This window comes from Trichoplusia ni, chromosome 11, assembly GCF_003590095.1.
Source record: "Trichoplusia ni isolate ovarian cell line Hi5 chromosome 11, tn1, whole genome shotgun sequence".
NCBI lineage: Eukaryota > Metazoa > Arthropoda > Insecta > Lepidoptera > Noctuidae > Trichoplusia > Trichoplusia ni.
The window spans coordinates 4,767,577-4,791,774 of NC_039488.1; the positions used below are offsets into that span (position 1 = coordinate 4,767,577).

General features: G+C 38.4%; 2 protein-coding genes across 7 annotated transcripts; one reads left to right on the forward strand and one right to left on the reverse strand.

The window, feature by feature from the left end:
* On the reverse strand, nt 1–22,882 carry LOC113498720 (probable Rho GTPase-activating protein CG5521). Of its 6 annotated transcripts, XM_026878847.1 has the most exons (34): nt 22,611–22,882; nt 21,507–21,617; nt 21,203–21,220; nt 20,296–20,467; nt 19,630–20,210; nt 18,976–19,269; nt 18,574–18,755; nt 16,862–17,008; nt 16,368–16,549; nt 15,950–16,032; nt 15,716–15,867; nt 15,300–15,486; nt 15,020–15,139; nt 14,828–14,926; nt 14,655–14,756; nt 14,060–14,313; nt 11,189–11,292; nt 10,605–10,735; nt 10,037–10,191; nt 9,397–9,522; nt 8,761–8,928; nt 8,176–8,272; nt 7,550–7,734; nt 5,206–5,361; nt 4,593–4,815; nt 4,058–4,196; nt 3,653–3,761; nt 3,064–3,224; nt 2,385–2,561; nt 1,903–2,029; nt 1,290–1,445; nt 689–847; nt 246–574; nt 1–87 (listed from the first exon to the last, which is right to left on the reverse strand). In XM_026878847.1, the coding sequence occupies exons 1-33, from the start codon at nt 22,714–22,716 to the stop codon at nt 251–253; spliced, it is 5,487 nt and encodes a 1,828-aa protein (XP_026734648.1). In that variant the 5' UTR covers nt 22,717–22,882; the 3' UTR covers nt 1–87; nt 246–250. The 6 variants fall into 6 exon arrangements, with proteins under 6 accessions (XP_026734648.1, XP_026734649.1, XP_026734650.1 ...); XM_026878848.1 differs by having other exon boundaries at nt 19–574; nt 14,060–14,310; XM_026878849.1 differs by having other exon boundaries at nt 19–574; nt 2,385–2,558.
* On the forward strand, nt 5,369–7,173 carry LOC113498733 (endocuticle structural glycoprotein ABD-5-like). The gene is made up of 3 exons (XM_026878866.1): nt 5,369–5,999; nt 6,160–6,281; nt 6,722–7,173. Exons 1-3 carry the CDS (start codon nt 5,988–5,990, stop codon nt 6,909–6,911), a joined length of 324 nt encoding a protein of 107 aa, XP_026734667.1. The 5' UTR covers nt 5,369–5,987; the 3' UTR covers nt 6,912–7,173.
* Nucleotides 22,883–24,198: the final 1,316 nt, after the last annotated feature.

Genomic DNA, 24,198 nt, shown 5'->3' on the forward strand with positions numbered 1-24,198 from the left:
CCGCCCACGCGCCCGCCGCCTGCGCGCCGCCCCACGAGCTGGCGCCGTGGTCCAGCAGGGCCGCCGCCAAGCGTCCCGTGCCTTGATCTGCACACAAGTTTCATAGTTAGTGACCGCGACATTCATTTATAAAATAACACGAATACAAGGAAGTTTGGTTAGTACAAAAATATATACATATAGTTACTTGAAAAATTCCCCGGCAGACTCGTGCTCCAGGAAAAGAAAAAACCAAAAAGAAGCACCTAGGCTATGTATCCGGGGAATGTTTAGTCCGCGCACGGCGGTTGGGCCGGGCGGGCGGCGGGAGCGGCGGGGCATGGTTACCGTGGGCGGGCGCGGGCGCGGGCACGGGCTCGCGCAGTCGCTCCACGAAGGCCTCGAAGGTGGCGGGCAGCGTGTGCTGCGCGACCAGCGCGTCCAGACTGCGCGCGCGCTCGGCGTAGGCGTGCTGGTACAGCGGCATGGTGGCCCGCACGGCGCGCCCGCCCGCGAACGCCGCCGCGCGCACCAGCGCCGCGCAGCCGCGCAGCCCGATCAGGCACTCCTCCCACAGCGGACCGAACACGCACACCTGCGCCCAACAGAGGTGCACTTGTTAATCATTTTAAGTTGACATTTTGCTACCAGCCTTAAGTCCATAACCATCTAAGAAGATTCAAATAACAGAAAAAGCATCATGACTCACATCGGGCTTCCTAGACACGGTACACCGGAGCAGGCCGCCGGGCAGCGGGTACAGTACGATGAGCACGTCGCAGAACTGTGTGGGCAGCGTGTCGCGCTTGTACGGCCGCCAGTGCTCGCTCCACACCACGTGCACCTCGTCGTTACCCAGGTGACGGGTCTGGAATGAATATGGTTCGGAAACATTATTCAAACCTAGTCTAAAAAAAATATTAAAAAAGTAATCATACGACATTTAAAAAATGATGTGTCAATTAAATGTGTGGTTGGCGGCCATTGCGAAAAAAGATTTGTTAAGGTTCAATGCCACTAAGCCCATACTAAATTTTATCACATTCGTTTGCGAGAGAAAGAGAAAGAGTTATAATAAAATAAGTAATTAGTAGCACTTTTTTTAACATTTTCATTTTTTTAACACTTCTTCGCTTTCACATATACACTAGTCACATGCACAAAAATCCCGGAACATTAATTTGTGGATAAAAGAAATGCTTTTCCTACACGGGGATCGAAGCCGAGACGCGTCACGCAGAGGGTTTGGCGGGGTGCCCCATACCAACCGGCAATACATGCAGTCATAGTGTGGATAAGACCGTACATACCTTGTTGAGTATAGCGTCGGGCGAGTCCGCAGGCATGCGCGTGGCAACGTGGAAGAGAGCTTCTAAAGTTAGCGCGGCAAGATAGGGCGCCGACACACCGCCGCCGCCCCCGCCGCGCAGCCCGCCCGTGAAGCCCACGTGGCTCTCCAGCTCCACCTGGCGGACAACAACAATCAGATATAACTTAAAATTAGCAACCGTCGCAACAGCTCATGGTTATGGGTTAGAAACAGGTCGAGCAATACTGCGCGAAATGCGCCGAAAGTCGAGCCGGGAGTCGAAACGAATCGATCAAGGCGGAGAAAACAAAAAAAATGCATCAATCATTCAATAGAGTTATAATAATCAGATATTTACTATAAATAAAGAATAAAAAAAAGTTCAAATGTGAATCTTCTAAACTCCTAGTTTAGATGACGATTCATTGCGACTTTATAAAGTCCTGTCCGTACTTATTTCTTTACAATTAGTTTTACTGTAAGTGCGCAAGCGATCAATAACCGCTAATTTTCTACAAAGAGTGCAGTTTTTGACCAGTTATCCAATGAATACAAATAAACGACTACTGATATACGATATTCGCTAGTAAATAAAGTTAAAGTAATGACCATACCTCCCACGCTAGAGCTGCTAAGAAGGCTTCATACGCAGGGCTGCCACAGCGATTTGATAGGATTTCATTACGCGTCTCTTGTCCCTTGCCTACGTATATCACTGCAACCTTATGTGTTTCTCGACACCTGAAACAGATTAAATAAATTACAAGCTTAAAACAAATGTCAGTTTTTTTTATAATTTAAATTTGTACTTTTGGTTACAAACTACTACTTAACTAACACAAATCCGATATATTATATCGTAGCAAATAACAGGTACACATACAAAATACAGTTTCTATTTTGTAACAATCATTAAAATACTAAACAAGGTCAATACATGCTAGTCCTTTGTCGGCTTAAACGGCTTAAATGGACGCTTGCCTCTCTTTTCCTTTTCATCTATATATCTATAGATATTTTTTCGTGACGTTCGGAAATACTACAGGTACTTTAGAAGTCTGTTTAGTTTCCATGTATTAGGAGTAGCGGCGCGTACCTCTGCGCGTCGAGGTTGCGGAGCTCGCGCAGCAGACGGTCGCTGCGGCGCAGCAGCTGCGCGTGCGGGCGGCGCGCGGGCGCCAGCGTGCCCAGCTGGGCGCACAGCGCGCGACACACGCCGAACGTCGCGCCCGCCGCCGGAGCGCTGCACGCCGGGATCTCCTCCTCCTCACTACTGGAATATTACACGTTTTGTTATTTTCTTACTTCTTTTAATATATTGCTAGATAATCGGTTGTAGTGTTGAATTTTATAGCAGTGGCTTAGAGTAATCCCCCAGGGCACTACTGTGCCCCGCAAGGTTGTTTCCTATAATGATTTGTTTATGTACGGTCAAAATCGAGTAACGATCTATGCACAATCGAATACTTATCATCTTTTTTCGCTGCCAAAAATAGTTCCAACTCACACCACATCGCCAATGAGCGCTACTGACGTGTACCAACTCGACCACATTTCAATTGAAATAGAACTCAAATTTTACTGGACCGTATGTCCGGCAGTAAACTGTAACATACTTTCATCATAATGTTTTATCTTCATTTTGCCGTGGGTTCTTATGTAAGGCGGTTTTTTCATCATAATCTGTATTGCGATGTAACTTTTCTTTTGTAAGACAGTTTTTTTTCATAAATAATGTTTTGCCTAAGGAATGTATATCCTAGATTCTGCCGCACCTGTCCCTGGTGGCGAGGTAATGTCTCTCGTGGTTCCGGTGCGCGACCAGCGTGGCCACCAGCTCGTCCTCGGCGCCGGGCGCCAGCGGGGACGCGCCCGCCTCGTCCAGCCGCCGCCCGCACACCACCTCCGGGGACGTGTGGCCGATGTACGCTAACACCTAGACAATAAAACAGGGCATTTGTGAAGGTTGCTTTTAATCGACTGGAGACAGCTAGATGATCAAACATTTTTGTATTTAATGTGTAAGTTTTGTTGTTGGAAACGTTTGAAGCCTGACTATTTAGAGCCAGACGTTCTAACCAGTATAAAATGGACCAAAAAACATTTTTTTTTTTGTGAAGAATAATCTTCAAGTACGTGTATATTGGACTAATTAACTAGTTATCAACTAGTTAAACATGATTGATCCTCGCAAACTAGTGTTTTGCTGAGTTTAATTGTAACGATACATATTATGTATTTAACCAGAGAGAAGACATATTTAAGAAGGATGGACAGTGACAGTTTTAGCCAGCATCTAGACGAAGAAGCTTAAACATAAAAAGTTAACAATTTCTATCAGTAATAAAGGATATCGTATCTTACGTGGTCTAGTTGATGTTTGTCGGGAGGGCAGTTTTTGTAGTCGGGCAGCAGGTCGGGCGGCAGAGGCGGCGGCAGCGATGACAACGTGTTGTCTCGCGGGCATTCCGCACTGATAACAAACACTTATTATATAGTTACACTTACATTGATGGTTGATATAATATTTTTTTCAGTATTTTATTTGATGACTCCCATGTGATCTTTGATGGTCATTACAAGTCTTAAAATTACTGATAATAAAAATTACCAGAAACATTATCGACCTAAACAAAAAAAATTTTCGTCAATTTGCGTAAAATTCTACTGATTATAAAATCACTAAAAAACTATTGAATTCTAAATATGAACATGGTTTTTTTTTAAATAAATAAATTGTAAATTGAGATTCTGCTTCAAAATACATACCTGTCAGGCAATTGTAAAGGTTCTACAGTCTCGGAGGAGGCTATGGAGGGGTCGTAGTATAGCGCGGAGGCGTCCCAACACGCCTTGCCCGCGATGTCGCGCAGCAACACACGCACTTGCCGGTCTGACGTCATCAGACCTAGGTGTTACAAGATAAAGATAATTTATTTTGCAAATATGGGTATAACGTGGTGTTACAAATCTTGTATAGTTAAACCATACATTAATTACTTTTAAAGAATCGCCAAGTTAAAGTCGGATAAATTATCTATTTTGGTTTTCTTATATGGTTTCTTCCTTGGTTTTCCGGGGTTTGTATCTCATAAAATCTCATTAAACTTAATAAGCTATTTAAAACTAAAAAAAGATATAAATTAAAGAACAATAAAGATTTTTTATTACTCGTTATCGATCCAAAATCTAGAAAACATCACAAGTTGGAATTATTTTTACATAATCTAAATATTTTCTCCCAGCGAGCTTTTTTTCCATCAGTCAAATCTCTATTAAAACAGGTACATGTTTGGTAGCTGACCTGGTGTGGTAGCGGCAGGCATATCAAGCGCCGGCAGCTCAATAAACGATGCTAGAGTAGAGTCACTCAACCGCAGCATCTGTACGTGAGGCGCCGACAGCACAGCGGGCCCCAGCTCGCCACCCAACGTAGGGCTGTCGTGTTGCTCACACACTGATGACGACACCTGCCAGCCGTTCCATAGAGGCCAGTGTCCCAGGAATAGTACTAGTTGGGTGCATATCTGAGGAATAACGTTGCCTTTAATATACTCGTAGGTCTAAGATCTATTGGTCATTCATTCACATGATATTTAGAATGCGCTCTAGTGCATGCTCCCGTGTCATAAGGATAAAGGAGGAATTTAGTGCAAGTGATGTTTTTAAATAAATTACTCCGGTCTTTTAGTGGACTAAGGCCTCCACATAGCTATGCGGCACTCGATCGCCGTTTTCCTATCCAGTTCAAAACCGGTGCCTTCGAAATAAATCCCTTTCATTTTATCATATTTATGTACAAGCTAAGCTCTGGGAATTAAGCGATTGGTAAGCGATTCTGTTAACTGTTTTGAGGATCCTACACACTTACAAAAATAACAGGATTGCTAATAGAAAAATATTGTTAGGTAACATACGGTCTGCGCCCAAAGCTTGACGTCTATGGTGGAAGCCGGCGTTGCCTTTGGTCCTAGATTGTCCAGTTGTATGTTAGGGTCGAAGTCTTCGTCGACGGGTAACGACAGGCCTTCGATGTCCGCACCATTAGTACCTTTCATTACAGCATATAAAACCTGGAAATTAGTCACAGTTTCATTATGGATTTATAGGGAGTTTAATATAAACTGAGGCTTATGATACTTTCATCGTGAAAACTTTTTAAATGTGCTACTCCTAACATGTGTTATAATGTGTCTCTTTTTTAATAATACTTTTTGGAACAGATCTTTTTTTTATTTTTTATTCCTATATACTTAGGGTGTTTTTTGCACATGAATTGTACGTAAATATGTGTATATCCTGTAAATACAGATAAAATAAATCTACATATATTATTTACACGGATATTATTGTGTAGCAATTGAAGATTTTTTTATTGAGGAAAAAATCCGTAAACTGTATAGTAAGATGTGACATTTATCGTGCAACTTCTAAAATATGTCAAAAATACACATTTTGTTAGGACTCGAGACAAATTTTGCAAGATGTAACAGACGTTGTGTAATAATACCGCTAGACTACAGTTTGTAGGACGCATCTGTTTTATTAAATTAACACCATATTACATGCGAACGTGCGAGATGGTGTTGTCATCGGTAAAAGTTTTCATTTATAACGGCGGAGTCAGCTGAAATCTGTACAGTTAGCAGCTGATTTCAGTAGTCTACACCGACTTCGAGATATTCTACACTTTTTCAAAATGAACAAGATCGTGAGTACATTTTTTATGCTCTTTTGTTGACAATATTTTATTAAAATTTTATTTCTTGAGTACATAGTGGGTAAAAGTGTCTGAATTTATTTTTGGTATTGGAGCGTAGGTTTTTATTGAAAGTTTGTGTTTAATATATTATTTCCCCTGTGTATTTCAGATGATCGTTGCCCTTGCCATGTTCGCCATGGTGGCTGCCGCACCGCAAGACGCGCCTGCCGATAACCCTGTCTACATCCTGAAGCACGACTCAGAAATCACCCCTGAAGGATACTCGTTCGAGTAAGTCCTTTGTTGTTTATAAGAAAAATGATAGACTACTTTTTTGAATATCCTAGCTATCGATGGATATGGCAACTAGAGCTAGAATTTTGATATCTAATAATCTCTAGTTGTCATCAATTGGAATATATAATAGTGAATATTGCCGTTAAAGTATAAAAATATGTATTTTCATCTGTAGTTAGCTATAATATAGTGCTCTAAATAAGAGAGCTTTGAGTAGGGTTTTCTGAGTTCAGTTTAGTTGCGCAAGTAAGCAGTAATTTTATTTATCGAAAATGGGTTTTGTTTTTAGAATTTTATCTTCATAATTCAATAAAGGCAAGGCATTCAAAACAAAATAAGGGTGATCATTTTCACGATCACAACTTGGGAATATCAGACTTTACTATAAAACTGTTTAGTCATCCTAAAATACTAATCTAAACTTGTTTCCACAGTTTTGAGACTAGCGACGGTACATCTCGCCAGGAGAAGGGAACTCTGAAACAGCTGAGCGAAGACCACCAAGCTCTTGAAGTGACCGGCAGCTACAAGTACGTTGGTACCGATGGCCTGACCTACGCCGTCACCTTCGTCGCCGATGAGCACGGCTTCCAACCCCAAGAGCACGTTGAACACCAACAGTAATCAATAACATTTGACAAACAATTCGACGCCAAATAAGTCAATGTTTGAAGTTTGTCACTTGGATATTTGATCCAATATTTGTCTAGACTCGGATAGTCTAGACAAATATTGGATCAAATATTTGAAGTCTGTTGCACAATATCCAAATTCCAGTATGTGTAGGTTTTACTACATTCACTGTTTATTCACTGTTCTGTTTTTTGTCTTGTATATTTTTCTACTGCTTTGTTATGAATTTTTGTAATAAAATGTTATTATGAAACAAATCTTTTATTCCACATCTACCTAAATATAGTTTTTTTTTTGAAATTATAAAACTTTCTATAAGAAAATGTAATCTCAGAGATCTTGTTTTGACCCCTTCGCAGTCCATAGTATTCTTCCAAGGTTCGTCATAGAGTCCGGTTTGCTGATCTGTTTAGCTCATCGAATCTTTTTCTTCTATAATCTTATGCCGTGCCCCCATAAAGCTACATTAGGCCCAGACGAAGCCTACCCTCCAAATTAGTCCTATCAACGCTAATATATTTTCTATGTAACTTACCTTAAATATCACGGTTGTGACAGCAAGCGTATCTCAACATATCCTTGACGCGAAACAAAACCTATCTTTAAAATCAAAATTCATTTTAAAATACCTTGAATATCATGAGCAGTAGCGTCTGGTCGCCATCCTTCTCCTGCATGAGGTAGTTGGGGCCGCACCTGACGGCGAACTCGGCCAGGCACAGCAGCAGCGAGCCCGCGAGAGGCTTGACCGAGTCGCGAGAACTACTCGGCGATATCTGAGCCAGGCACGCGCATATCCACTTGATGATTTTACCTGTACATAGTTATGTAGTTAGTAGGTATATGGTCTATATAGCTATATGAGTATTTTTATATATAAAAATGAATTTCTGTTCGTTAGTCTAGCTAAAACTCGAGAACGGCTGAACCAATTTGGCTCACTCACACTCTTAAAATATTCGTAGCAATTCAGGGAAGGTTTAAAAGGTTACAGAATATGGAAAAAATGTTCATCAATTGATAGGTACATAGTTTGCCGGGACCCGTAGTTGGAGTTAAATTTGAATATTTTTTTAAATTTATTTTGTGTTCAGGAAGGTGTGTCAATTGATTGTTACTGCTATTGTGCTGCTGCATGTTATACTGCACTCATGTGTTATGTTTATCAAATGATAGTTGGGCATGATTTCAAGTTTTAAAAATTACATTGTAGAAAAATAAGAAAAGTTGAAGGTAAGAGAAGTTGAATCCTTACCGGCTAGTCCAGGATACATTTCGACGATACGGTCCGTATAGTCAGCTAGCACCAATACGCAGTCGCTCACAACTTTCGCTATGTTCTTGTTCTTCATCTGCAAAAAAAGTATTTCATGAGAACTGGGATAATTTAAGAACTTAAAAACATGAGCTATGGTGTTAGATTTCGTACACGATTCAAAGTTACTTTTGTCTGGATTAATTAACACATATGATGTGATGGTAGCAGGGACGATTTTACTGTTTCATTTCTTAAAATTGAGGTGGCATGGTCTAATTCATATTTTTTTAAAGAAAAATATACAATTGACTTCAAATAAAAACTACTGACTTGATGAAACTTTTGTAGGACTAAATGACTACTATATCGTGTTAAATGTAAAAATAATCAACATAATCGGTTCATGCGGTCCGAAGCTTATGGGTAGAAAACAGAGTAATTGAGGGCCTCCCTCTGCTTGAAGACGGTTGACAACAAATTTTTAACGAACGAAGTACTTCGGTATCGCAATTTGATCAACACCAACGTTATGTTCCTATAGGAGCAACATTTTGTTCCAAGACTACACAAGTGTGCCCTTACCATGAGCATCTGCAGCAGACAGGTGACATACGCGGGCAGCCGCTCGCAGTTGGCGCGCGCGGCCAGCACGTGCGTGACGTGCGCCGTGAGCGCGCACGCGCCCGCGCAGCGCGCCGCCGCCGCGCCCTCGCGGCGACACACGCGGACCACTATGTTCAGCACGTGCTCCTGCACACCGGGGGAAGAGGAACATTCATATATACAAACTGGGAAGTTATCAAAGCTATGGAACTAAAAAATAAAAATAGCGGTGTAAGAGTGAAAATCAAAAGTAGTACTGTAAAAGATAAACTTTTTTTCCCGAGAAAGTAGAATGATAGTTCTGAAGCATTCCTTTCGGCTAAGTCTTTATCTAAACACAACTGCGGGCACGTAACCTATTTCAAAATATTGTACATTTACCACTTATAAGTTAAGTTACGCTCCGCAGATAGATTCTGTACTAACTGTCACCAGCGGTTAAGCCCGCTACAACAAAAAATCGGGATAAAAAATATTCTATATATGTTAATCCAGGTTTCTTTTAATATCTATGTAGCAAATGTCGTCCAGATCCGTTCAATGATTTTTGCGTGAAAGAATAATAAACATATGTTACATATACGTTTATAATAATATATTACTACGATAACATACTTTAAGGTCGGGACAGGAGACGGTATTATACTGGTGCGGGTAAGGCTGCAGCATGGGCGCGTTCATGAGGCCGTCGGGCAACGCGAGCAATGACCCAAGGAATGTCACGGCGGCCGTGCGAGGACACTGGAACAAACGAAGATATTAGACAAGTTCCTTAAATTACAGTTTATTTATTATTTAAACTTCCATGTACAATTGTGGTACATAAGGCGGACTTAATGCCGCAACTATGTATTTGTATAGTTTGTAGCTGTTGACAATTTGGTTGAATCGTTATAGTCGGAACAATAGATGATGTTTATCGATTATTAGTCATCTAAGTTGCGTCCAAAGACTTTTCTTGTTTATCTTAGTACTGAGATCCTGAGTTTTCTTCTGATAACAAACGCTGCGTAGTCATGTCTCAGGGAAATGGATGAAACCGTAATTTTAAGTTAATCTTATGTTAATTTTCGATCGCAAACTCAAATAGTCTGTACTGTTTTGTGAGACCCTGTTAACTTAAAAGTTTACCAGAACAGTCAATAACAGATTTGATCTTATCCCTGTACCAAACATTTCACCCACAAACCAAGAAGAAAACCGGTTTCTTTTATCAACATGCCGTCAGGAAGGTTTCAAAATGAAAGTAACTCACGGAGGGTCCCATATCTGAGGAGTTGAGTACGACAGTGGAAGCGTGCACGAAGTCCAGCAGTAGGAGCGAGTAGCCATCGAGAGCCAGCGAGAGGTACCGCGGCGCCGCGTGCTCTACTAACACGTCTACCACTGAGCGATCCTCGCCGGTCAGACCTAGGGCAAAGGATAATATGCAATTTGTGCGAATTTGAATTTTATTCCGTTAAGATAAGATTGGTATTTATTTAAATCAATTCTAGCAATACTCCTTTTATTTAGTGTGAAAATTGAAAAGTTATCTTTGAAAATTTATTCTACTTGGACAAGAAAAAGAATTTAGAGATTAACACAAATAAAGGATTACAAAAAACGATCAACAATTTTGGTTAATTATTCTGAATTTCCATAATGTTTGAATAAAACAAACAGAAAAAAGAAAAATACTTAAGATAATAGTGAAATTATGAATTAGATTTTGTTTTAATTGACAATAATTGTTTTTGGTTAAACATAGCGAATGAGACTGATCTCAAAAGTTGTTCATATCATAGATAAAAAACTTCAGTTTTAACTTTTCTGTGACATACCATGATGTAGCGCTCGTTGGTACAGATGCAGATGTGCGAGATGCAGGCGGTTGTTGCAGGAGGACGGCGCGCCCGGGCCCTGCGCCTGCGTCGACTCGCACAGCAGCCGCAGCGCCAGCAGCTTGCCCGACCTTGGGGACAACAACATCGTATTATTAAAGATACGGAAACACAACACACAAGTACACAAAGTACGAACAAATTGTATTCCAACTAAGTCTACATGAACAAGAAAATACTAAGACCCTCCATTAAAGTTTACACGCTACCGAGGTAAATACAAACGGAGTTATTCGATCCTCTTTTTTGTGTCCCCATTCCATCTTCCACAGATTCTTCTTCGCACAGATCACATCACCGAGTAACTAGTCACTGAACAAAACACTCCTTTGTCCATTCCACTAATTTCGTAACATAGCTATAGAGTAACAGCGCCTGTCACTGCTCCATTGAACGCTTGCTTCATTAGATTTCACAATGTTATTTAGACATTTAGGCTAATCGAATGTTTGAAATTAGATTGAGTCATAATAATAACAAGAGGTTTGAACAATAATCGCGGTGGATTGTAAATAATAACAGACCTGTGCGAGGGGGGCAGCGCCTCCGCCTCGAGACACCAGCCCGCCACCAAGTTGAACGGCACATGGATCTCCGTGTTGCCATTCAGCGTCTGATTCGCACTTATCTGTAATAGGAACCACATATCACTACAAAGTCACTAAGATCTCCGTAATTTTTCAAAATTAATAAAAAAAATAAACAAAAGCCACACGGTGCCTCTACCCTGTCATCTTCGAACGACTTCTGGTGTGGATCGTTGTTGTTAAGAAATTTATCTTCATTTTTAAACTCCATTTAAAAATATTATGGTTTCACACGACTATGCACCACGATATCAAATTCACACGTCGTGAGAATCTAAACGATGTTAAAGTCACACATCTTTTTAAAGTACCCTCAGTGCAAGTTATAAATAAATTGTATACATTCATAAACAACGACCTCTTTCTTCCTGATTCTCCTCAGGAGCCTTCTTTTTCCTGCTCTTCTTTCGCATTGGCAGTCTTTAAAAACTTTCGACTTGGACAACAGTTCGCACAAACTAAATAAAACCATTCACTGGACACGCCACTAAGCGACCGCTTAGAAAACATGCAGACGCCACAATAAACTCTTATTTATGAAAACAATAAACAAATAATACAATAGCAGTGATGAATGCGTATGATTTTTCTATTGGACCATCTGCCAAACAGTGACAGATATGAGTGATAAGTTACTCCAGCATGGCTGTATTTCTGATAAACATTAACAGATGGCTAGTTGGCTTTGGACAACATGATTTCATTATATAATTGTTTACTCAAGGTACCGGTTCAATTTGAGCGTATTAAATGTGTTCGATACCAGGTAAACATTGTTTGTTGGCGACGTGGGTGGGTGTTAGGTAAACGAACTCGAATTAGCAGATTCTTGTACAAGTACTTGTGTGCATGACATTTAAATTTGAATGGTATAAAAGATTGACTACAGATGTGTGATAAAGTTTCAATTTTATCATTTAGGTGACATTTGATTTGAGTCAGAGTAGTTAATACATTTGTGCCATTAATAATGATTATTATTGTGATAATTTAGGAAATTATGTTAGTTTATAAAATCAATGACAATTAGTACACTCGCAAACAAAATACTGCATGGATAGCCGAGTGGATAAGGTCACCACTATGGCAAATCGACTGTGCGCGACGTGTCGCGAGTTCGATTCCCGCGTACGAAAACCGCTTGTGTGATCCACGAGATGTCTTTGTGCATGTGACTCGAATCTTAGTAAAACCTCTTGCGACTAAAAGGATCTTCTTTCATAGCGCATCGGAAATTATTAAAAAAATCTTTAAACAGGAAAATGAATTGTTTACGTATGGCTCTAAAATTCAATAAAACACTAACCGCATCGACCCAATTCCAAATAATGTCCATTACTGACCTTGTTCTTATATTAACTGGAATAATAAAGAGGATATAATAAACAGTTTAACAACAAACGTGTGTCATCAAGGTATAAACGGAGTAACTTTACGGAAATTTTAATTCTAAAAATAAAATTAACTACTCATCGGCAATTTTTAGGGGCAAACACGCTGTTTAACACTTCTTAATATTACTACACTTAAATTTATAAGTAAAATATCAGCCTTATATATAAATACACAAACTTTTGACTAACATTAACAAGTTTCAAATTAAGTAATAAAAATATACATTTATGTATTTTTATTGAAACAGATGTGAAAGAAAAATGGTTTTACTTTTAACATATACGGATAAATGTCATAGTTTTTAAAATCTTAACGATCACAACACTAGAAGCAGATCACTAATACGTTAATGATTTCCAGATACACAAGCACGATTAAATATATTTACTTAAAACACTGAATTATATTGTGAAGTTTCTCTCCCTAAAGCGATTCGTCAAGGTCGTTCTCGAGCTGAAATCATGAAAACAAAGAAAAACCGCGAAAGCAATGTGACGTAACTGGTGGTCATTTATATTCAATAGACCATGGCTGTATTGATGGGTATTGAAGACAATGTTCTTGTATAGGCTAGTTATTCTTTGAATGAAGATTTAGGATTTGAACAACGTTTTTGTCAGCTAAATTAATAGCTAGATAATGTTATACGAATTCGCTTCGGCACTGTGTAATGAATTTCAATACATTGTATGATACATTTTGCGCCTACAGTATCATCAGATAGTGACGTCATGATCGGCGGATCCTTTATTAAGGGAATCTATGTGGTTTAAGTCTATTAATTTTCTTATTAAATCTAATTAGTATCGACATTCTATTTAACTCTTACGAATATTCTGGGGTTTATGTGGCAACCAGAAGGCTAATTTTCCATTTGAAATTTCGATACAATCATGATAAAAAATATCGTAATCAAACAAGAGAAATACATTAGCCACCTGAGTCATTTGTTTTAGTAATATCTTGTGTAAACAGAGGCGCGGCTTCAATATTGATAAGCGTATCTAAGACATCTGAGTTATAAAGGGGTGAATCGGAAGTGTGGTTAAATCTTTACCATGCTTATTCAAGCAACGACACTCTTTTAGGATACGTTTCATAACAGGGTTATGAAACGTATCTATTCTACCTATCGCAAGGATAGCCGCGTGTTTGATGCCACTACGCCAAATACACTGTGCACGAAGTGATGCGGGTTCAATCCACGCAACAAGCGATTGTGTTTTCATGAATACTTGTTTTGAGTTTGGGTGTCTTTGTGCATGTGACTTTTATATCTTTGATTCACTACATCTTTGGTCACCTTAAGTTAAAGATTTTATTAAGAAAAAATCATGTTATTTATGTTAACCTGTCCCTGTTATGAAAAAATCACCAATGAAATGTCACAAGAGCAATGTATTAGGGTATTACCTTGAGCAGCGTGGTGTTGAGGTGTATGAGATAGTTGTAGAGGTTGGCGTGCGCGTGCGGGTCGCGCAGCAGGTTGGGGTCGCCGAGCGCGGCCAGCATGCGGCGCCACAACACGGCCGCCACGTCGGGCAGCCAGCCGCGCGCGCGCCCGCCCATCACCACGCCCACGCCCTCCCCGCCCCCGCCGGCCCCGCCCAGCGTCTCGCACGACTCGTTCTCCGTCCATTCTGGTATACCGATATCCAATGAACCTACTATCTCTTTATTATTAATCTAAGACATATATGCAGTGTATTACATGTTTTGTTTTGTCGCCACTGCGTCAATAAGGCTGCTATTGTATGAGACGTCATATTTTTAAATAATATTCCTCGAAAAGTTTAAATTTTGTTTATCAGAGCACTGTAGACTCGTACAAAAACAGCCTTAATTGCTAATAGCTCCTAACTCTTGTAAAAACTTCTAAATACGAACTCAGATTATTTTTTAATTCATTATGAAATCACTTTGTGACTGAGTTTTATAATCGCAGTAGCTTATAAGAGTGAAGAGACATCAGAAGACGATCACAAAAAGTAGAAGCAAGAGTACTTACCGACATTCCCTCCATCGGAGGCCAGATCTATCTGTAATGGTGAATCCTTGATGGAGCTGCTTTCTACGCCACTAGATGGCGCTGGTGACGGAGAGCGGGAGCCTGAAAACAGGGCAATATGAAAGAAAGCCCTAACAATATATTGTTTGTATGGAAAGTAAAGAAAAACATACCACTTGCGGAGTCCCTCTCCTCTTGCTGCGATGAATTCCGTAACGAATCTAAAGAATACCATCTTCTTGTTGGCTTGTCGTTGACCGGTTCTTTGGTATCTGTTTATGGAAAAACAAATTGAAAATAACGGTAAAAAATATATCGAAATATTACAAAAACATGCTAAAGGTATCGTTAAATATTTCACGTACCCGTATGCGCTTGCGCATGTTTCGTCAAATGAGGGTCGCTCCGACATCTAGTGAGCTGTCGTCGTGTGCTTCCAATTTCCTTGCGTGGATGGGGCTCGTGGCCTGATTTTGGAGATTTTCCTGAAAATAAAAGTTAGGTAAAGTGAACGATAATAGAGCAACCAGAAAGCTAAAACGTTTGCTGGAAAACGCGACCGTTTGCAAATGACCTTTTACGCTCTCTCAGCCTACCTTTTACGCTCTTCTTTAGATCTAGCAAGAACACGCTTGACATACGTACCGGGCGTCCTGGTGGCACTATGAGCTAGAACGGCGGCGGCATGATGCGGCAGCGCGGGGCGTGGTAGCGGCGCCGGGGCCGCAGCCACCCGCCGGCCTCCCCGCCCTCTGTCCCCGCTCACACTTTCCGATAAGTCCAGAGAGTACACGTGCCGAGCGAGCACACGAGTTAAGGTTTCCATTGTTTTCTGGAACAAAAATAAATGCATGTAATCATGACACAATCTAACGTTCACATTATAAAGACTACAAAAATTAAAAAAACACGGTCTATATTTTGATAGTAACTATCGTGAGAATGATTCATTATTAAATTAAACCAATTTAATAAAAAACAGTCTAGTTAGGGCGTGCTCATCAGCAATATTTTGGATCATGGGAACGGAAATGTACAGAAAAGTTTTATATGAAACTTACCGCCCATTCCTTAATAAGATCTTCCCAATGCGTGAGCCTGGACAAAAGTTCCATAAAGTTCTGCCAGAGCTCCGGCTTCACAGCAACATTCAGATTCGCCTTTATCCACGTCACGATCAGGGTTTGAAAAAGCGCTGGCGCCAGAAAACCTCCTAAAAGAATAGCGCGTTATATACCCAGTTGCTACAAGTACACAATTTTTACAATAGTTTATTTTAGAGTAGAATGTCTCACCTAAAGATTCTTGTTTCCGTTTCGGTGGTACTTTGGTTAGCACCAACGATGTGATTTGCAGTAACACGAGCAGCAACTGTTCCCTGTTGGCATAAAGTAACTCAGTAAACTGCTCGATGATTCTTGGCACATACCGCGGAAAATGCTTGGGAGAGGGACTAAGTTCTTTGGTCGTTGGACAGAAAGCTGCAACGGACTCGAAACCAAAAATGGAGAAATGGTTTCGAATGAGCGACTTGTGTCAATAAGAAAATAAGTACAATGATAAGATGATTGCTTAGGTATTTGATGGCAATACTTCTAAACGTCTTTTTTACTTTACAGATGTTCCTAGAAAAATACTAAAGAATTGATTATAATTGACAGGATTGACGACTGATCATTCAATAGCTCGAGAAGTCCAGGTCACGCTACTCACCAAGTATTAGCGTCCATAGCGACATGCATAACCATATATCTGTATATGTTGAGCACTCGCTTGCAAGTGTCCGTCTGTTCCTCCAACAGCTGTTGCTGACTGAGCGCACCAGGCGGCGCCACCGGCGACGCTGATGCCAGGAACACGTTCGCCGCTTGCGTCATGAAGATTTGTAGCACGTTCTGTAACGAGTATTATAATTCAATATTTTTATAGAAATAGGTTTATGTCTTTGTATTTTTAAAGAGATGATATTACGATAGGGTCATTCCAACCTTACGTAATTTAAACATTCCTGAATGAGACCTTACAATTGATCTAATTTTCAACTAGTATTGGTTCATACGCAACTGTAAATTATGAACTCTGAATATTTACAAATTATTTTGGACTGGCTGTGAATAAGGGTTACATTGAGAAAACATTACTTTCTATATTTACAAACATTTAACACATTCCTAGCACTATAGACGAAAGATAAACAGCTAGTTTACCTGCAGGCCAGCACGCACCATAACATTGTCCCGGCCCACCGCGCCGAGGTAGGAGTCGTTGCGCAGACGTCGCGGCGGCGCGGCCGGCTCGCCCCCTCCCTGCTGCTCGAACGTATTCTCCACCAAGAAAGGAGGGATTTCTGCCACCTATGCAGGCAAAGATATTACTGTTATTTAAAAATATAAATATATTTTAAATGCCGACAACATCACATACATTATTTGACCCCAAAGTAAGTTGCTAAAGCACTTGTGTTATGGAATTCAGATACAACGAAGGTACCACAAACACCCAGACCCGAGACGGGGATCGAACCCGGGACCTCAAAGCTAGCGACACCTTGTAACCGGTGCGTACGTCACTCGACCACGGAGTCGTGGAAAAAAGAAGGTGACTTTCATATTAGGCTAATTTTAGAACTATAATACAATATGTTGTATATAGTTGATTAATTATAGTACAATTTGGTACATAGAGCATTTTGCAGGTGCAATTGATATCAACCCGGGCGAAGACACAGGTATTAGCTAGTATAAAGATATATGGATTTGCAAGATTATCTGATACTAGCTGTTGCCCGCGACTTAGTCCCCGTGGGTATCTTCGCTCCTATTAGTCGTAGCGTGATGGTTTATAGCCTAAAGCCTTCCTCGTTGAATGGTCTATTCAACACAAAAAGATTTTTTCAATTCGGACCAGTAGTTCCTGAGATTAGCGCGTTCAAACAAACAAACGAACAAAAAAACAAACTCTTCAGCTTTATATATTAGTATAGATTAAGGTTTGAAAAACTATTGTTTATGTTATCAATTTATTTGAAGTTTAAAGTATTTTTGGCAATACGCTGATATGCTTAGCGCAGGTGGCCAGATATCGCAAGGCAGATTATGGAATTCGAAGAGTGTGAAATAGGACTTATTGCTTAGTAGCGAAATTTGAAGCAAATTTAAAAATTCTACAGTTTTCTTCTTCTTTCATTGAAGTAATTCTTCTTTAATATAAGTTCTTCTTTTTTATTTTACGCAGTTTTATAATATTTAAGGTTTTCTACAGTTATCATTGTATATTATGATTAGATGGCTAAAGTGTCCAATACGCTTTTGTAAAGTCAAAATAATATAAAAGTTACTAATAGTAACGAAATAATTGTGCTCCAAATAAATTTGTAGAAACATTTACTATTGTTTGTTATTACCACTAAACACATATCATGATCTTATTCAGTAGCCTATAACGTTATCACGGCATATCATTATCATAGTTTATAACTCCAGTGGGTGTGATTAGCGGGACGCCGCTTACTAGAAACCGAGTCAGCCAAGCATGTGACTACGCTAATGTGCCATGAGATCGCTACTGTTTCTTGCTGTTAACCATCACATAATTGCCGACACCTTGAATTGTCACAATAGATAGTAAAAAGAGCTTTATTGGACAACCAAGTGTCAACTTGAGTCTCATTTGTTTTTTCATTTTTAATTAAAAATCCTTACAAACTACTCCCGAGAAAATCTAATAACTATCCAATAGACTTGTTATTAGACTAATTTATAACGGCTTGTAATGTTCTGCTGGGAGGCTGAGGATTCTGTACTTTACCAAAGCTGGACAAACGCCACTTTCCATAAACTTTCCGATCAATTATTCATGATACCTACGTACCTACTTCAACCTACGATAAAACTACTACAAAAATAAATCAAAAATTTACATTCATCTGAATCCAGTCCTTATAGAGTGCTATGACGCGTCTCACAGCGGGTGCGTGGGAGAAAGGCAGCAGGAAGGCTTGACGCAGCACTTCTATCGTGAAGTCGACGTGTTCGCGTGACGAACAGCACAGCACGTCACGCACTACCATTTCAGAGCTTAACTCCTCGAAGACACCGGATCCTGGGAATGAAGACATTTTTTTTAAGGGAGTTTATGCGATGTTCTAAACTACTTTGTGCTACAGGAACATAAATATTTATGTTAAATTCTTATGTGTGGCTGTACAATTAAAATAATGATTGATTTAGCTTTTAATACTCAGATAAAGGAAACCATTTCAATTAACTAGTCCTAGTTAAGTTATTAAATTGAAATTCTTGAGCAGAAATATTTCATATACCTGATTCTAAACTCGGATGTGGAGTATTAGAAGCGGAATCATGTGACGACGCTCTGCTGGAGTCTGATGGATGTCCAACAGTGAAGGAAGTCTCCTCCTCATGGTGCAGCGAGGCGGCTGGCGTGGGCGTGTTGGAGTGCGGCAGGTGCGAGCCCGTGCTGGTCATGGACGACGGCTGCCCCCCCTCACTGCCCTGCTTCTTCATGAAGTGCGCGTAACTAGCCACCCACTTGATCAGCGTGACTCTGCATAGTACGTAGTCGTCCTCCAGTATGTTGTGTTGGACTGGCAGTTCTGTGAGGAATTATTGTGGTATAAATTGATGTTAGAAATAATAAATTAAAATAGAGGTTGATTCCTTGCAATCGGTTGAACATAGCTAAACCTAGTTAAAGAGCAGGTTACGGAGCTTTAGGTATTTCGTATTGTAAATATAATTTTTCAAATGAATAAGTTTTCCGTAATTGTACGAATCATCATCATTGACTTAAAACGGATTTTCATCATCATAATAAAAAATCCTGATTTAAAAAATGAATCTGCAACATTTTTAAGATAATCGAATAACTTTTATTATTGTTTTGCAAATCGGATTTGTTTGTGTGATTAGATAAGACGAGATATTTAAAAATCGTTTCAAATAAGTCTACATACCTAGATTAGGTTTATACAATGAGTTCTTAACATTGTACTGAGGGCAGATAACAGGCAAATAATAAATCTTGAATTTCTCGAGTAGAAATGCGAAACATCTCATTGCCTTTGTATGAGATCTGTCCCTCCATTGTATCTTCGTAACAGACGTGGCCATTCCGTCGAGAAGTATTTCAAAGAAATATTTAGTCTCGTTGTCAACGGCCTTTTCGTTAGCGGTTGGCGGCAGCAGCGGCTGTATCTCCACACTCTGTACTGGGTTTAGAGCATTCGTATCGTGGAATATGGATGCAGACACGTTCGCTATTTTACCCATTATACCCGTTGGTGTTTGTTCAACTACAACCTTTTTAGCATTATCAACAGCCGAGTTGAAGTTTGGATGGTGCATGATATCATCTATACTGAAATCACCGGAACCCTTGTTTTCATTTGCTGCTATTTCATATCCTTTTGGTTTGAGTGGGGATCCAGTGGGTAGTATCGTCGGCTCTGGCATGCCGGGCACCAGAGTCGCAAACATTCTGTGAACTTCACTTGGAGCATTGTCACCCAATGCTTGATACCACAGCAAGAAATACCTAACAATTGAGAGACGACATTAAAACAAAGTGATTATTTAATCGGTTGAATTATTTTTTATACTTTATCTTGATAATCAGGTACCTTATAGCCTCTGCTCTTAATTTCTGTGAGTTTCCACTATGGAGGAGTTTTGAAAATATTCTCGTCAATGAGTGTAACTGCCATCTTCTCCCGATCAGCTCTGGCAGGAGACATAATACTTTGTCTAGAAGAGACAGAGCCCCTTCTAACTCTTCTCTGCCTGCTTTGTGGACTGAGAACACATAAAATATATTATAATCTGTATGTAAATGAGATTGTGTGAGGTTAACATGAGTGTTAAATGAAGCTGGAAACAATGCTGTTTAATATGGTCATTAAGAAACTATTACATTCCAGTTTTGTTCAACCCATTAGCTACATGTGGTTAGGGTGACTCAGACCTCTGTTATAAATGATTTAACTTTTCCTTGTATACATATAATCTGGGGTAAAAAATTATAATACTAGTCTGGTTAGTAAATAATGTTATTTTTCAAGTTACAGTCAATACAGCATTGTTTTCTAAAAAGTAATAAAAATAGTGGTCAATCCTTTGTTTACTATTCTTATGAACCCAAGGTCAGGAGAGTTTCAATGCTATGATAAGCTGATTGATGGTAATCTAGTGAGATAAGATAATGGACTCTAACAGGAACAATGAAGCACCAAAATTCAACGCACATGACGTGATTAAATACACAGTTTAGTTAAATAATGTTTTTAAATTTATTGTTATTTTATACTATACTATTTAACAATTGGCTGAGCTATTGGGCTTGTGAAAAAGCATCAAAGTACAAATAAATTTTGTGCAATTTGAAAAGGGATCAAATCAGAGGGAGGGAAAAAATAAAAGTATTATTTTTTTAACCATTTTAAACATTGTTTAACTAGTGTATAAATTGCTAAAAGACTGGTGTGTGACACATGACTGATTGTCTGATGAAACAAAACACCCAAAACTCACCGAGATGAAATGGAAGTTCTGTACCGCAAAAACAGAAAAATAATATATAAATATGTATCTATTGGTTTCATCTACACACTATAAAATTAATCAGCTATATGTGTACTATTGATCATTGTGTTACTTATTTTTATTTTATTAAAATCTTTATATTTAAGATTAAGTCAATTAAAATTTGTTAAATAGGGGTAGAGATATAATAGTTGAATATCCTAAATATCTTTACAACACAAAAGCAAGTTTTCAAGTATTCAGTGTATTATTTAAACATTTATTTAAAAGAATTTGTATATTTTGTTGTTACCTCTTTGCCGCAGATTGTTCTCAGCTTGTATGAAGTTATCATACAAAATGAAATAGACATGGCTAAAGTTACCATCAAAGTAATTCTTCGCTTCATCAGCATCAAAGTGTTCTGAAATGAATATATTATGTATAAATATCAGATTTATACTTAATATTTGGATTTGTAAAAATTAATAATTTTTTAAATACATTAATTGGAAAACTATTAAGGATTAAGAGATATTCCATTCATAATAATAAAACAAACTCACAAACTAAAATTAAAAAAAAAAAATGTTTAGTTATTTATTCAATTTTTAGTTTTTTTTTATTTTAGTTAGTAACTACATCGAGACAACTCTCAACATACAATACCCTAGTCTATACTTATCATGCTATTGAAAAAGTATCAATGTAAAAAAAGACTTCATATTTGTCATAGTTTAATTTCCATAATATTTACTGATGGTATCAATAGAATAAATCAGAGTAATTAAGTAAGTTTCATAAAATGACCTACATAACCTACATTCTTTACACAAAAACATAACACTTTATAACAATTGGTAACAATTGGTATGGTGTTTGATAACATAGAATAATGATTAAAGATATAATACTGATACACAAGTAATACTATGTACTGTTAGAAGTAAATACTAGAAAAAACTTTAAGTTATGCATTTCAGAAGTAGACTGAACTGGAACGATGTTTATCATTGGTATGTTATTCTATAAAGGTTATTGTAAGGTAAGAATATTCAAATCATAATTAGCAAATAGTCATTAACCTAAATCAAGACTGTTAAACATGAAAATTATAACTGTAACTGCACACCAGTGTTATTTTAGACAATGCCATTTAAACACAGTAATTTTTAGTTATTATTTCATCGTTCGGTTGTAAGAGATCACAATAAACTTATAGTGTGACTACAATACTACTTTCTCGATACAATAAACAGTTGTAAGTTGAGGAGCATCAACTACAGTTATTCTCGGCTAATTAGCATGTATGGAATGCGATAGGTGACGATATTACTAGAGCTTTATGACGCATCCATTTATCTTAAGAACATTACCCGCAGCCCTAAGACCATGAATAAACACATTATTTGCTTACCTAAAACGATTTTTAAATGTTTTAGTCTGGTTGCTGAATCCTTTTTGGAGTCTTGTATTTTAACAGTAGATTTCTTAACATCCTGATGAGATTTCTTAGTAAACATTTCGGATGTGGTTTTAAAGGGTCATTACGTAGATTCTTTTCATTCTCAGAATAAAAAATACAGTAATTTCACATTGTTTTCTTTACGTTTTCACTCCCATTTTGACATTTACTTACATAAAAATCTCGGTTGACGTAAACACTACGAGTGTGTTCGTTTCACGCTGCGTCCGAAAAGTACCGTTGGTTTGACATTTACCTTAGGAATAAAATCCATTGTTTCTTTAATATGTAAAGTGATTTTATGTTATCAAAATATTATAGGTAAATTCAATCCTAAAAAAACTATATGTGCTCACTATTCGCGCTTTTACAAAAGTTAACATTTTCACAGTGCTAAGAATGAGTTAATGAAATGAACAAGCTGTTGTTTTTTTTTTTCTGAAACAATGTCAAAGGAATTTATTAAAAAGGATATTAAATTAATATTTTTCTAAAGCGCACAATATAACGAGTAAGTTAATTCAAGTAATTTTATTTTGACTTTTATGTTACTTTAGCTATCTTAATAGAAAAAATGAAATTATCGCACACCTGTCAAAATTATACGTATCGTAAATATTGGCAAATATACTGGGTCTGTGGTAGGTACCGTACCGTATGTATGTAATTTAAGAACAGTTTTCTAAAAGTTAGTGCTGCCTATTTCTTTCTACGATACGCGTAGACAAAGACGCGAGTAAAAACTAGTCTAATATATTTCAACCAATACTTAGGAAAATTCAAACGTTCCATTAAAATCTGCCACTACCTACCTATTAATAACCTTTTATTGTATTATCCTTTGAATTGAAAAACGTATAAATTGCGTCATTTAAATTAATAATATAGTTAAGGGACTGGGTATTCCCCAAAGATAACACTGTTTAGGTAAACCTTTTATTGACGATTTAATAATGTAAGGGTCAATCCCCACCGTGAGAGCAAAATCTAAGGAAGGGCCAGCAACTTCTTTACAATACCTAAAAATAATTTTATCTTATAGATCTACATGAGTAAAAGTTCACCGTCATTCACAGCTCGTGCAGTTTCACTAGCCTCTAAGGTTCAAAATTATTTGTAACTAGCTGTTGCCCGCGACTTCGTTCCCGTGGGTAGAAGAAGATATAAGTTATGATTTATACCCGTCCTGTTCTCTCACATTATCCATTGTATCTTCGCTCCTATTAGTCGCAGCGCGATGGTTAGATTAAAGCCTTCCTCGATTAATGGTCTATTAAACACAAAAATATTTTTTCAATTTGGACCAGTAGTTCCTGAGATTAGCGCTTTCAAACAAACAAACAATCTCTTCAGCTTTATATATTAGTATAGAGTATAGATAATGTAATGTAAAAATGCTGCAGTCTGTTCCTTGTTCAGTAAGGATTGACCCTAATTGTGTTAATGGGTTTTGGTACTTGTGTAATGTTTTTTTCTTACTTTGAGTAAATAAAGATTGACTGGTAGCTTTGTTGCAAAATGGGGCGCAAACCTTTGTCGC

Bases quoted from the DNA above. Each gene is read 5' to 3' on its own strand.
- LOC113498733 (XM_026878866.1), top strand. The intron at 6,282-6,721 runs GTAAGTCCTTTG...TTGTTTCCACAG, and splicing joins CCTGAAGGATACTCGTTCGA to TTTTGAGACTAGCGACGGTA.
- LOC113498720 (XM_026878847.1), bottom strand. From the start codon at position 22,716: ATGTTTACTAAGAAATCTCATCAGGATGTTAAGAAATCTACTGTTAAA. The intron at 8,929-9,396 runs GTATGTTATCGT...CCCGGTGTGCAG, and splicing joins TCTCCTGTCCCGACCTTAAA to GAGCACGTGCTGAACATAGT. The intron at 575-688 runs GTGAGTCATGAT...TGTTGGGCGCAG, and splicing joins CCGTGTCTAGGAAGCCCGAT to GTGTGCGTGTTCGGTCCGCT.